We start from the raw sequence: 13,401 nt of genomic DNA on the forward strand, positions 1-13,401 counted from the left end.
GTATCTAATTTAACTTTTTATTGTATTTTATTACTCTTATTTTTAGTTATTGTTTCAAAGTGTAGCGGAAAAACTCACCCCCACAGACACACACAAATATAAAAGAGAGAGAGAAATTGCGAGTTCGAATCAACATTCTAGTACATCAAATGTCCCCAAAAGCTTTTACCATATCTACTTTGCTTACAAGACTTTGTTATTCTTAATTTATTTCCTTTTTTTTTTTTTTGTAGGAAATGAGTGGGAATGTGGAACATTTTCTCTCTTTGAAAATTCTCTCGGTACATAATAACTCAAAATTAGAAAGTATCGTTTGTCTCAATGAAATAAATGAACAACAAATGAACTTAGCTTTGGAAAGTATTGAGTTGCATAATCTGTCTATGATGACATGCCTTTTTGCGGGTCCCAAAAATTCGGTTTCCCTCCAGAACCTTGAAAGTTTAAGAATCAATGGATGTGAAAAATTGAAAATTGTTTTCTCCACTTCTATAATAAGATGTCTACCACAGTTGCTTCATATGAGAATTGAAGAATGCAACGAGTTGAAGCATATGATTGAAGATGATTTGGAGGATAAAAAATCCTCAAACTTTATGTCTACAAAGACATGCTTCCCAGAGCTACTATCTCTTGCTGTAAAGTGCAACAAGTTGAACCATGTCTTTCCAATTTCCATATGTAAAGAGTTTCCTGAGCTATATGATCTGAGAATTGAAGAATGCAATGAGTTGAGCCATATTATTGAAGATGATTTGGAGAATAAGAACTCCTCAAATTTTATGTCTACGACAAAAACATGCTTCCCAAAGCTAGGAAATCTTGTTGTATTAAAGTGTAACAAATTGAACCATGTCTTTCCAATTTCCATATGTAAAGAGCTTCAACTATATGATCTGAGAATTGAAGAATGTAATGAGTTGAAGAATATTATTGAAGATGATTTGGAGAATACAACAAAGACATGCTTCCCAAACCTAAGAAAACTTGTTGTATTAAAGTGCAACAAGTTGAAATGTCTTTCCAATCTCCATATGTAAAGAGCTTCCTGAGCTAAAAGCTCTAATAATAAGAGAAGCAGATGAGCTGGATGAAATATTTGCAAATGAAGGTGATGATCACAAAGTGGAGATTCCAAATCTACAATTTGTAGTATTTGAAAATCTTCCAAGCCTCTGTCATGCCCAAGGAATTCAATTTCAAGCTGTAAAACATCGTTTCATACAGAATTGTCCAAAACTATCTCTGGCTTCAGCATCAACAGCAGACTTAGGACGTGATGTTTTTGATTTATATTTTAAATACGGTACACACTCTATCCAATATTTTTAAAACTATTACATGTTGGCTGTAAATAATTACATATCATGCATTAATATTTACAGCAACAAAAACATAACATTTGGTTAAAGGATATAAATAATTGAATCTTCTAAAATGTAAGGGAACGTGGAGTAACCTATAATATAAGCTATAATTTTAGGTAAAATATAAAAGTGGTAAAACTTTAATTATTAGGTAGATAGATAAACAGCTTTGTGCATCTTTAAACTTGAAAATGATGATATATAATTGCAAGTGGACGTTATGATTTTATTATTATGCTTATCAGTTACTATATAATGATGTTAATCTCTATAATATTTTTCAGTGGATTTGGAATTGTATGATTATTTGACCTATAAAGATTTTACTGCTGGGGTCGAAGTCAAAGCATCATCAGAACATGAGCTGACTTCTCCAAAGGTCAATACCAATCTATTGATCCATGCATAGCACACCTGAATTAAATCACCATCATATTTTATTTGAATAAAATGCGCTATTTATTGTGCAGAAAAAAATGAAACAACCAGCAGAGACAGATCATGAACTTGTTGAAAATGTTCCTGGCATAGAGATAACTCAAGAAGTAATTTGCAGGCCATGTCAATAGTATAAGATTTAGCTAGTAAATAATGTACTTTGTAGATAACTCAAGATCACTAAGTAATATGTTCTTATTACAGGAGTTGATAAATGAACAACGTCCACTTGGAGAAATTGATGCTACCGTCAAACCTTCTCAGGAATATAATGTAATATAGTACCACCTCATTGTGCATATAAAGCTAACAAAATAAGCAGTAAAATAAATAATGTTTACTTCAACTACTACTTAAAAATATGTTGCAACTAATTTACATTTTCTTGTTGTGCAATCAGTTGGAGGGTTCAACGTCCAAAACAAATGTCGCATCAACTTTGTTGACCATTTCAGAAAGAACAAAGAATGAGCTACCTATACAATTAGCTTCTTCTAAACAAAAGGCATTTCCCCTCATTTTTCTTGTATTCCTTTTAACACTTTTTCAATGTAGGAATTGAATTATACTACAATCTTAAACATCCATTTAATTTTAAGCAGGGTGTCGAAATAAGTGTTGAAGAAGGAACCGCATCTGCTAATGCCAAGACAGAAACTTCAGCACCTCATTCATCATTAGGTCAATTGGCTTCTTCTAAGAATAAAACTTCACAAGTGAGTTTATTTTACTTAACATAGCCTTCGAGTATTGTTGTCGTGGTTTTTATTATTAAATTTCCATGGGATTTCATTTATAAGAGTCATTTTGATATAACGCGTACATAATTGGAGTCTACTTTTCACATTTGGATTATTTTGTTTTTTGTTTTTCTATTTTTCTATAATGAAGTAAGCTTATTTCAGGCGAAGATATATATATATATATATATATATATATATATATATATATATATATATATATATATATATATATATATATATATATATATATAGTGGGGCTGATGCTATAAATATTAAGAATTCATGATAATGTCATTCTTTTATATATATGAATTTTGTAGGAAGATGGTGATGTTACTACTCAATATGTTGATGTTACCACTAATGATGATGAAGGTGCAGACTCTTCAGATAATTTTTATTTTCTTAAGTTATCTCATCACGCTTTTCATTTTGAAGTTTAATTCTCTTCTCGCACACCTTTTGTTCAGTTTCTCTAAATGATGATGTCGTCATGAAAGTAAGCTCGAATATTGAGGATCCGTTTTCAATTGCATCTCAGATTCCTTCAAAGCCTTCAGAAGGTATTTTATTGTTTCATTTTATTTTTAATTAGTTTTCTTTGCTCAAATATGCATAATTGTTCTTTCCTATACTTTCAGGGGACCCTTCTAAAATAAATGAAGATTTAAGTTCTTCTTTGGTTGTCACAAGGGAGCTTGAGAATCTAGTCTCCAAAAATCATTTGGCTGTTGATAGCTTGTCTTTGTTGACTGATTTCCTTGTTAAGCATCCTTCAATTCTTTTAAGGGACACTTCACTGAGTAAAAGATACAAGGGTTATGCCTACAACTGTCTAGCTGAGCTATTGAAATTCCTCCAAACCCATAGTGTGTTGGATGTGTTAGGTTCAAGCCAATCTGAATTTTTTGAGTTATTACAAGATGTTCGCAGATGTGGTTTCGATAAAGATTGGTTGGATGGTGTGGAAAAGCGCGCTTTGTTTCCTGATTTACAATTCTCTCAAAATGCATTGCAAAAGATATTGGATTCCGAGCAGCGTGTCACGAAAGAAGTTGAAGAGATGTGTTTAAAGATAAATATTTTGAATCAACATTTGGAAGATCTTAAGCATCAATTGAAAGTCTCCAAAGCTGTTTTGGAGAATCTCATTCAACAGAAAGCACAAGTTTTAGAAACTAAGGCTGCTTTAAGTGCCCCTCTTGGCTATTAGACTATCTTTTGTCATCAATTGGTAGTTTCTGCTTTTCTCATTTGAAATGAACTACTATGTTTGTGTACTTTAAATTTGTTATTGATTGTTGTATTAAACAAAGGAAACGCCAATATTAAGATTACTCGAATTGTAATGACATAATGTTGAACGTGAAACTATGATTCTTAATTACAACAACCATTACTTTATTCATGGACTAACTTACAACAAGCCACCATAACTTTGGTTTACATCTTAAACTAGGCAAATGCTAGTGCTCTCGCACGAGTTTGTTAAAGATATCATTGTTGTGTTAACTGTTAGAAAAATATAGAGTTCATAATGTATTAGATTAATTAAATAAATATAACATAAGGTCTAATTGAAACAAATGAAATTAATCAATATAAATAGTAGAAGACATGTTTTTCACAGCACGGTCACAAAATTTCAACGTAATTGAATTAAATATGTGCAACAAATTCTTAGGATTAACATTTGCTAATTTGAAACGAATTTGACATTGGTTCCAATGTTTGATCCATCATTCGACTTGAGAATCTGGTATTGTGGAGAGAGGGGTAGCGGTTGATTTGGTTCCTGACATGTTGAATTTCTTTAAAAGTTCACTGATATACCATGCTAAGACAATAATAAACCTTCATTTGTAGGAACAAATTCAATTCCAAGAAAGTAGTGAGAAAAACCAAACTATTTTAGAGAAAGAGAGTTGCTATGTAGTACAAATAATACTCGCGAAATTTCACGACTTGAAAATTATTATCTTCTCTTGTGCAAATTTTACTCATTTTCTTTATAAAACAACGGAGATTAAATTAAATAAATAAAAAAGACAACATCCTTCGTAGAAATATCCCCAGTAAAACTCATGTTTCATACCTTAAACGATAAAGTTTGGTGAGACCAGTAAAACGAGGTGTTACTATGTTATTAATCAATTTCTGTCTTTTTTGTCAAAATCAATTTCTCAGTCTTTTACTATGAACCTGTTTGAAAACAAACTGGAGAACACTTTTTAACCAGGGGGAAGCCCACGTAATAGGTATAGAAGTGCTAATCAAGTAATCAAATTGTTGAAATATGCTTAAACAATGTGGTAACGAATAAAATAATCAACTTTTGCCACTTCGTGATATTTCGTTGGACGCTTTACCGTACTATTTAGCATTTTCCTTAGAGAAAACTAGTTGGAGAGTACTTTAATAAATTGATCATCAATATTTCCTATTAAGAGCATATCATCAATATAAACTAGAAAAAAATGCTTACACTACTTCTCTGTTATTGATGAAAAATGTTTTGAGAGTCATGCCAACCACTCGATGCTTCTCTTAGATCATCAACATTCTTTTGATGTAGTGATCACCCATGATATATAGTGCCAAAGTAGAACAAGTTTTAAAGTTACTGGTTTATCAACGGGTTCAAATGTTCCTTGAAAATCATTTGCAAAATCATTTGTATCTAGCTACACTTGTATCTCAATTCCTTTTTATTCTAGATTAGTGTTTTCTGGTTTAGGTATATGGGTCTAGGTTCCATTCTTCAGTAATGCATCAAACTCTGCATAACTATCTTATCTCTAATGAGGAGTTTTAAGAACTTGATTGATTCATGAAGGCTCAAGATTTTCCTTAAGATCATGTTTGGAAGCAGCAAAAATTCTCTTGGATTTAAAAATATTATCTTTGGATCGAATGACAATAATAGTTTTTTGAGTGGCGTTGCGTTTTTGTGACTAAACTTAAATAATTGAATGCACAGAGGAAGTTTATTCAAGAAATGATGTATAATGTTGGATGTATTGATCAAAGGTGAACAAGCAAAGGAATGATCAACTCAAAACATAAATCCTATTTGACAAAGGCTCTATGGAGTCAAAATCATGTTGTGACATTAAATAAGCTTTTGATTTCTATTAAATTTTTAAATTTTAAGGTTTAGTCCCACTAAAAAATTTCATCAATTTTTGGTCTTGAAGACATTTCCGTCACGACTTTTGGTCTTTGCATTTAAGTAAATTCATGTGTATACTATAAAATTTTGAATATTTTTTAAAGTTATGTTTAATACATTATAGAAATCAATCTTGCAAAAGTTTAAATTTTTCTAACGAGTTATGAATTGAATATGAATTATTAAGTTTTTGACGTTTAAAAATTCATATTTAATTATATTTTGTTAAAAAATATACTTTTTTTTGTCGGAGAAGTTGTTACAACATCTCTATAAAAATTCTTTAAAATTTGAAGTATGCATATGAGTTGATTTAAAAACAAGCATCATAAGTGGTGGCAGAAAATATTTTTGAAACCAGTGAAAAATTTTAGAGGAACTAAAACTTAAAATTTGAAATTTTTATAGGAACCAAAAAATTTAACTCAATTATCTTTGATGTTAAGTGATGTTATAAAATGGAGAAAACTCGCCAAAATTAATTAATGTAGTATTTTGAAATCTATGTCAAATTTCATGTCTTGTTGAAGAATATAAAGAACAAACCAATATCAAGATAAACCTCAATCTACATTGTGAATTACCATCATACAAAAACTCACATTCATTATGGAAATCAAGCCAATATTTCCTGCAGCAGAAGCATCAACCATGACCACAAATTTATCAATATATATAATCCTATGTGTTTGCAAGTTGGTTTGTGGACACTTTTGGATGAGAGTTTATGAGGGCTAAATCTATAATATTTTGATATTATATTTAATATATTTAAAAATAAATAAAAGGACATTACGATATTATAAGTTAATGTATATCAAAGTCTTTCATTCCAAAATTCAACTGGCTAACACACCGTAAAGCTCAATATTTCATTTTTCTAATTACTGCATCATTTTGTAATTTGTTAATTGTATAAAGCTATGTGCCACTAACCAAATATTTTCTTGCCCCACCACAATTTCGTAACAATGCTCAAACCAAATCCTGACCGTTGGTTGGTTTTCTTTATACTTGGAAATGAATGGATTATTACAAATGTCAAAGTGATACCAATCAATTATTGAAGCTTTATATCAACAAGGAAGATTATAAATAATGGAAACTTTACTTTATATAGTTGTAAATTAAGATTCTCGATGATGGAAACTTTACTTTATACTAATAATTAAGTACTGGTAGAGGCTTTTTTTCTCTATAATTAAGATTCTCTAAGAGGCTTTTTTAATTGCATGTGGCCTGGTCTTTTAAGTTAAATAAGTTTTTAAAAATCCTTATACATTCTCCATTCAAGAAAAAATTTGATTTGGTTCGTTGTAGGCTAGGTCGTAGGTCTCTGTAGCCGGCCTGGTCCATATTCACACGGGAAAGCTTTGAAAAAAACTTATAAGTTGTTTTGAGGAAAACCAAATTTTGTCAAAAATTATAATAAATCACTTTACATATTAATGTAGCTTTAATATAATTTTTCTATTATTCTCTTAATTATAATTTTACAAACTATCTTTCTAATACCATAAATGAAGGGTGATGCTAATATCAACAATTATTGAAGCTTTATATCAACAAATAACACACCTCTATTACAAATGTGAAAGTGAGACCAATTATTGAAGCTTTTTTGGTAACAGACCAATTATTGAAGCTTTATATCAACAAGGATGATATAAATAATGGAAACTTTACTTTATACTAATAAGTATTGTCCGTTCTTTTTCTTTTGGACCATAAACTTTACTTTATACTAATGAGAACTTGAAATGCAGTCAGCACTACCTTATTCTTGTGATGCTAGCTACTGCAAACAAAGATCAGGAAGATTGTTCATCAAACTTGATTATCCGCTGAAAGTGTTGTCAATAAGGTAAATAACAATCATATGGTTTTATTTTAATCATAATCAGTGGATATTTAGTTCATTGTTTAATGGTACCAAAGTTTGAAAATTAGATATTAAGGGTTGATAAATCAACTTGAGTTTGATGTTTTTGTATGATTTTTTTTTTTTGCTCTAGCCATATTAATTTTGCTTTTCAAACTACTAAAGCTTAAACTTGATTATAAGTAGTCAATTTCAATCATTAAAAAGGGGAAAATCACAGTGTATTGATACCTGACTTAAAATACAAAAACCTCAATATTTTACAAAAGTTTCTAAAGTTTTGTGAAGTATTAGTCTACTACTACATTGATTAAATAACAGAGTTTCAGATCCACCATGAAACATTAACAAGAGAAACTTACAATTTTAGTCCGATATAACATAAATGATACGAAAGGATTACTTAGTAAGTTGCAACTCTACGAGGTCCTATCTGAAAAAGATTACCTTATTGGTTGCAGGATACTATATACATTAACAGTTTAAAGGGTGGCAAATGCATACATTGAATCTATAAATGTAATTGCATCTCCAACTTTTGTTTGCTGCAGAACATGAATTGCAGTGAATATTACTCCTAATTCTCTATATTCTAGCTGCTTGATAGACTTTTAGCAAGTGTACTAAAAATGCATCGAAGTAGTAAAAATATCGATCCCACGAGGACTGTGTTAATCTCAATTCAGCAATAAGGTTAATATTTAGGATGTGTAAAATATTTTGTTTGCCACTAGGCAGTAGATTTGATTTGATTGCATAAAATTAAATAACATAAAGTAAAGATTCGGTTAGAAAATAAGAGAGAGATGAGATCAGGTCTTTCGAATCATCTAAGTTCCCCTATTTGGTATACTGCACCTATTCTTATGAATGATTTTCTAGTTCCATGATAGTTAACAAAATAGTCCTAATCAATCCCTTGAGTTAGGACCCTCTTCTCAAACTACAGCCCCTAATTCCTTAGGTGGTCTAATAATCTTTGAAGGTTTAAGCACGTTAACCTAATATCACTAACAAACGATTATCCATTCCTAGACTAACCCTATTTATTAGAACAATTCAATTAGGTCTAAGTAGAAAGCTATGGTCAGTAGTCATTCATTCTCACTAAATCATGTTTATATTTGATCAGGATATAAAAAGCATTAAGAACAATTGAATTGAATAAAAACTAGATTGTCATTCACAATAAATAGAGTTTCACAGCAACATGGATCAATTAGGGTTACAAAGAATCATCTCAGACCTAATCTCTAAGAGATTTAGCTACTCATAATTGAGTTTACAAATAGCATAATCAATAGTGGAATCAAAACATACATGAATTGATAGAAGGTTGAAGAAATCGCCCTCCTAGCCGTCTTTAGGTCTCAAAATCGCACTTTTCTGTCTCCAATTCGTAACCCTGGTCTTCAGTTTGAGTGCAGTATTTATAGAAGTTTTTAGGCCTGACCCAGCAAAATCGCGCCGCGCCTTGTTAATTGGCGTGCCGCGATTTCACTCAAACAAAGATGTTGTAATTTCCTTTCCAAAATCGCAGCACGGCTTAATGAATGGCGCAACACGATTTGGCCTGGCATAACTTCAGTTTTTCAGCTTTTCACACCCCCAGACTTTCTAAAATTGCTAAAGACTCAATAAAAACATCAACACAACTGTTTCTTCGAAATCTTCTATTTTTCTTGCTTTTCTTGCTTCTTAATCTTGCTTGTGAACTCCAAAATGTGATGAAAATGACACTAAAAATAGCGAATAATTGACTGTCATCACTGCTGCCTGCTGCCGAGAAAGGAATAGATTTTTCAAAAGGATGTGCTTAAACCAGTAACACCATTCAGGTTGAAAACAATCTCATGGTTATTTTTCTTTTGTTACTTTCTCAGATTTTCTATTTGTATATGATTTCCATTTTCGGTTTGTGCTACAATTTTCTATATGATTAACTTGCATATTATTTTCGAAGATAAATTTGGTAATTAGAAATTTCCTAAAAGTATCTTGAACGTAAATATTGGATGGAATTCTTGTTTGAAAAGTGGGTCGTCAAGTTCAATTTTTCTAATAAACAGAATCAGAATGAGGAAAATCTTATTACAGAAAAAGAGCGTGAATGATATGCTCAGAGAACGAGATTCGACATCAACCATGTTATTTTCAAAATACACAATACTATACATAGATGCCTAACTTTGATCTATTGAAATTTATTCAGACAGCGAATTTCCTAAATGATTATAAATAATGGAAACTTTACTATATAATTAAGTACTGTCCATTCTTTTTCATTTGGACCATAAATTTTGTCTGCTGCTTTTGTTTGCTGCAGAACTTGGAATGCAGATTGGAGAATGATCAGGAAGATTGTTCATATGACTTGAATATCCGCTGAAAGTGCTGTGAATAAGGTAAATAAGAATCACTGTCATAACAACTGCCTCATAACCTAGAATCAATGACACTGGCATGCATATGATATAGCTAGAATGACTCTTTCTAACCTTTTGCGACAAGTTTATGTGTCAATCCCTTTTCTAATATTGGATATTTTAATTAAAAGTTTACATCATTGCCTCTCCAGCTTTTGTTATCTGCAGAACATGAATTGTAGTGAATATTACACCTAACTTTGATCTATTGAAATTTTTTAGATGGCGAGTTTTCTGACTGATTTGGCGAAACCTTATGTGGAGAAATTGATAAATGGGGCAATCTCAGAGTCAAGTTATATGTGTTGCTTCACGTGCATTGCTAATGATTTTGAAGAAGAAAGAGCTGGGTTTGAAAGAGAGAGGACAACTGTCAAGGAACTTGTTGATCAGGCAATTAGAAGAGGAGACAGTGTTCAAGATAATGTTCGTTCATGGGAAAAAGAAGCTGATGAGATCATTCAAGAAGACATCAAAGCAAAACAAAAATGTCTTTTTGGATTTTGTCCTGATTGCATATGGCGATATAGAAGGGGAAAGGATCTGGCAAATAAGAAGGAGAAAATTAAAAAATTAATTGAAACTAGAAAGGATCTTGTAATTGGACTCCCTGCTCATCTTCCAGATGTTGAACGTTATTCATCCAAACACTATATTTCTTTTGAAAGTAGGGAATTCAAATACAAAGAGCTTTTAGATGCTCTGAAAGATGACAACAATTTTATAACCGGGTTGCAAGGGATGGGGGGCACAGGAAAAACTACATTGGCCAAAGAAGTTGGTAAGGAACTTAAGCAATCCAAACAATTTACTTACGTCATCGATACAACAGTGTCATTGTCTCCTGATATCAGAAAGATTCAAGATGATATTGCTGGACCCTTGGGATTGAAATTTGACGACTGTAGTGAATCAGACCGACCCAAAAAACTATGGAGTAGATTAGCCAATGAAAGTAAGATTGATCAAACCAAGGAAAAGAAAATTCTTCTGATATTGGATGATGTGTGGGATGTTATCGATTTTGATAAAATAGGGATTCCTGACAATCACAAAGGATGTAGAATTCTTGTAACCACGCGCAATCTCTCTGTCTGCAACAGATTAGGAAGCAATAAGACAATCCAACTGAAGGTTTTATCTGATGAAGAAGCATGGACCATGTTCCAAAGGTATGCTGGTCTAAAAGAAATGTCACCTAAAATTTTGCTCGACAAGGGCTGTAAAATTGCAAATGAATGCAAAGGGTTACCAATTGCAATTGCTGTTATCGCCAGTAGTTTAAAGGGCATACAACATCCGGAAGAGTGGGATGGGGCCTTAAAATCCTTGCAGATACCCATGCACGGTGTTGATGATGAACTTGTTAAAATTTATAAACTCTTGCAAGTTAGCTATGATAATATGAAGAATGAGAAGGCCAAGAGACTATTGCTTTTGTGTTCTGTATTTCGAGAAGATGAAGAAATTCCTACCGAAAGGTTAACAAGACTTGGCATCGGAGGAGGCATTTTTGGGGAAGATTATGTCAGCTACGAAGATGCTCGAACTCAAGTTGTTATATCCAAAAATAAACTCCTAGATTCTTGTTTGTTGTTGGAGGCCTATAAAAACAGAGTTCAAATGCATGACTTGGTTCGTGATGCAGCCCAATGGATAGCGAACAAAGAGATTCAAACAGTGAAGTTGTATGATAAAAATCAAAAGGCAATGGTTGAAAGGGAGGCGAATATCAAATATTTGCTATGTGAAGGCAAGCTTAAGGATGTGTTCTCCTTTAAGCTTGTTGGTTCCATGCTTGAGATTCTAATTGTCCTTGTGCATAAGGATAATGACAGCTCTGATTTGAAAATTGAAGTCCCGGATTCATTTTTTGAAAATAGTATGGGCCTTCGAGTTTTTGATCTAATCTGTGATAAGTATTCTAGACTATCTCTATCATTACCTCAGTCAATTAGTTTGTTGAAGAATATTCGATCACTTCTCTTTGCAAATGTCATTTTGGGTGACATCTCTATTTTGGGAAACCTGCAAAGCCTTGAGACACTTGATTTGGATGATTGTAAAATTGATGAATTGCCTCATGGAATCACAAAACTAGAGAAACTTAAATTATTGAACTTGAACCGTTGTAAAATTGCAAGGAATAATCCTTTTGAAGTGATTGAAGGATGTTCATCACTTGAAGAGCTGTATTTCACAGGTAGCTTTAATAATTTTTGCAAAGAAATAACTTTCCCTAAATTACGAAGGTTTAATATTGATGAATATTCGAGTTCAGTGGACAAATCATCATCAAAGTGTGTGTCTCTTGGAGACATAAATTGTGTTTTCCTATCTGAAACAACACTCAATTATTGTATGCAAGAAGCAGAGGTTGTTAGACTAAGAAGAATCGAGGGGGAATGGAAAAACATCATACCTGAGATTGTTCCCATGGATCAAGGTATGAATGATCTAGTTAAGCTTGAATTGCGATGCATTTCACAACTTGAGTTCCTCATTGACACTAAGCACACTGAATCTCAAGTGTCAAAAGTCTTCTCCAAGTTGGTTGTACTAGATCTTTGGTACCTGTATAATTTGGAAGAATTGTTCAATGGTCCTCTTTCCTTTGACTCTCTGAACAATTTAGAGAAGCTGTCCATCTATAATTGTAAACATTTGAAAAGCTTATTTAAGTGCAACCTAAACCTATTCAATCTAAAGTGTGTGTCATTGAAAGGATGCCCGATGTTGATATCTCTATTTCAACAGTCAACTGATGCCCTAGTGTCGTTGGAGAGATTGGAAATAAATGACTGTGGATGTCTTGAATACATAATAGATGAAAGAAAAGGGCAGGAATCGAGAGGTGAAATAGTTGATGATAATAACAGCACAAGTCAAGGCTCAATGTTTCAGAAACTGAAAGTTCTTAGTATTAAGAAGTGTCCAGAACTTGAATATGTACTTCCGTTTCTCTATGCTCATGATCTTCCAGCACTAGAATCCATCACAGTTGAAAGTTGTGATAAGCTGAAATACATATTTGGCCAAGATGTCCAGCTTGGTTCCCTCAAAAAAATGAAGCTTGGTGGCATACCGAATTTCATCGACATTTTCCCAGAATGTAATCGTACAATGTCTTTGTCCATTAAGAAGCCATCTTCCATTTCTGGAGATGCTTCCGATCCACAAGAACAATCAGAACCAATCAAATGCAATATATATTGTTGTGGTAAAAAATATGGGCACAGATTGAGGAGTACCACAAGGACTGAAACCACATTGGTTTCTAAGGATCAACCGCAGGACAGTTTAATGGTAACCCTCTTGCCTTCTATTTCTTCTGTGATGTTATTTTTTGTAATTTTTTAATACATACCATTAA

At 32.3% G+C, this 13,401-nt stretch overlaps 2 protein-coding genes across 9 annotated transcripts in view; both read left to right on the forward strand.

Moving 5' to 3' along the window:
• The first annotated feature begins 386 nt into the window (after nucleotides 1-386).
• Nucleotides 387-3,964, forward strand: LOC146939349 (uncharacterized). Its single transcript, XM_085749767.1, has 9 exons — nucleotides 387-912; nucleotides 1,652-1,746; nucleotides 1,838-1,912; nucleotides 2,010-2,078; nucleotides 2,206-2,310; nucleotides 2,408-2,521; nucleotides 2,869-2,923; nucleotides 3,019-3,111; nucleotides 3,190-3,964. The coding sequence occupies exons 1-9, from the start codon at nucleotides 387-389 to the stop codon at nucleotides 3,759-3,761; spliced, it is 1,704 nt and encodes a 567-aa protein (XP_085605893.1). The 3' UTR covers nucleotides 3,762-3,964.
• Nucleotides 3,965-9,352: 5,388 nt separating this feature from the next.
• LOC146939350 (uncharacterized) overlaps nucleotides 9,353-13,401 on the forward strand; it is a 125,484-nt gene continuing 121,435 nt past the window's right edge. For all 8 annotated transcript variants that reach the window (XR_015033009.1, XR_015033010.1, XM_085757431.1 and 5 more), the window contains exons 1-3: nucleotides 9,353-9,440; nucleotides 9,929-10,007; nucleotides 10,251-13,334. Coding sequence is in view for 6 of the 8 variants with exons in the window: in XM_085757431.1 (XP_085613557.1) it covers nucleotides 10,251-13,334 (3,084 nt within the window). In the remaining 2 variants the exon portion in view is untranslated. The remainder of the gene's footprint in view (nucleotides 9,441-9,928; nucleotides 10,008-10,250; nucleotides 13,335-13,401) is intronic.

Source organism: Medicago sativa, chromosome 3 (assembly GCF_051527215.1).
Source record: "Medicago sativa cultivar Bolivia chromosome 3, Bolivia_mono, whole genome shotgun sequence".
In the NCBI taxonomy this organism is placed as follows: Eukaryota; Viridiplantae; Streptophyta; class Magnoliopsida; order Fabales; family Fabaceae; genus Medicago; species Medicago sativa.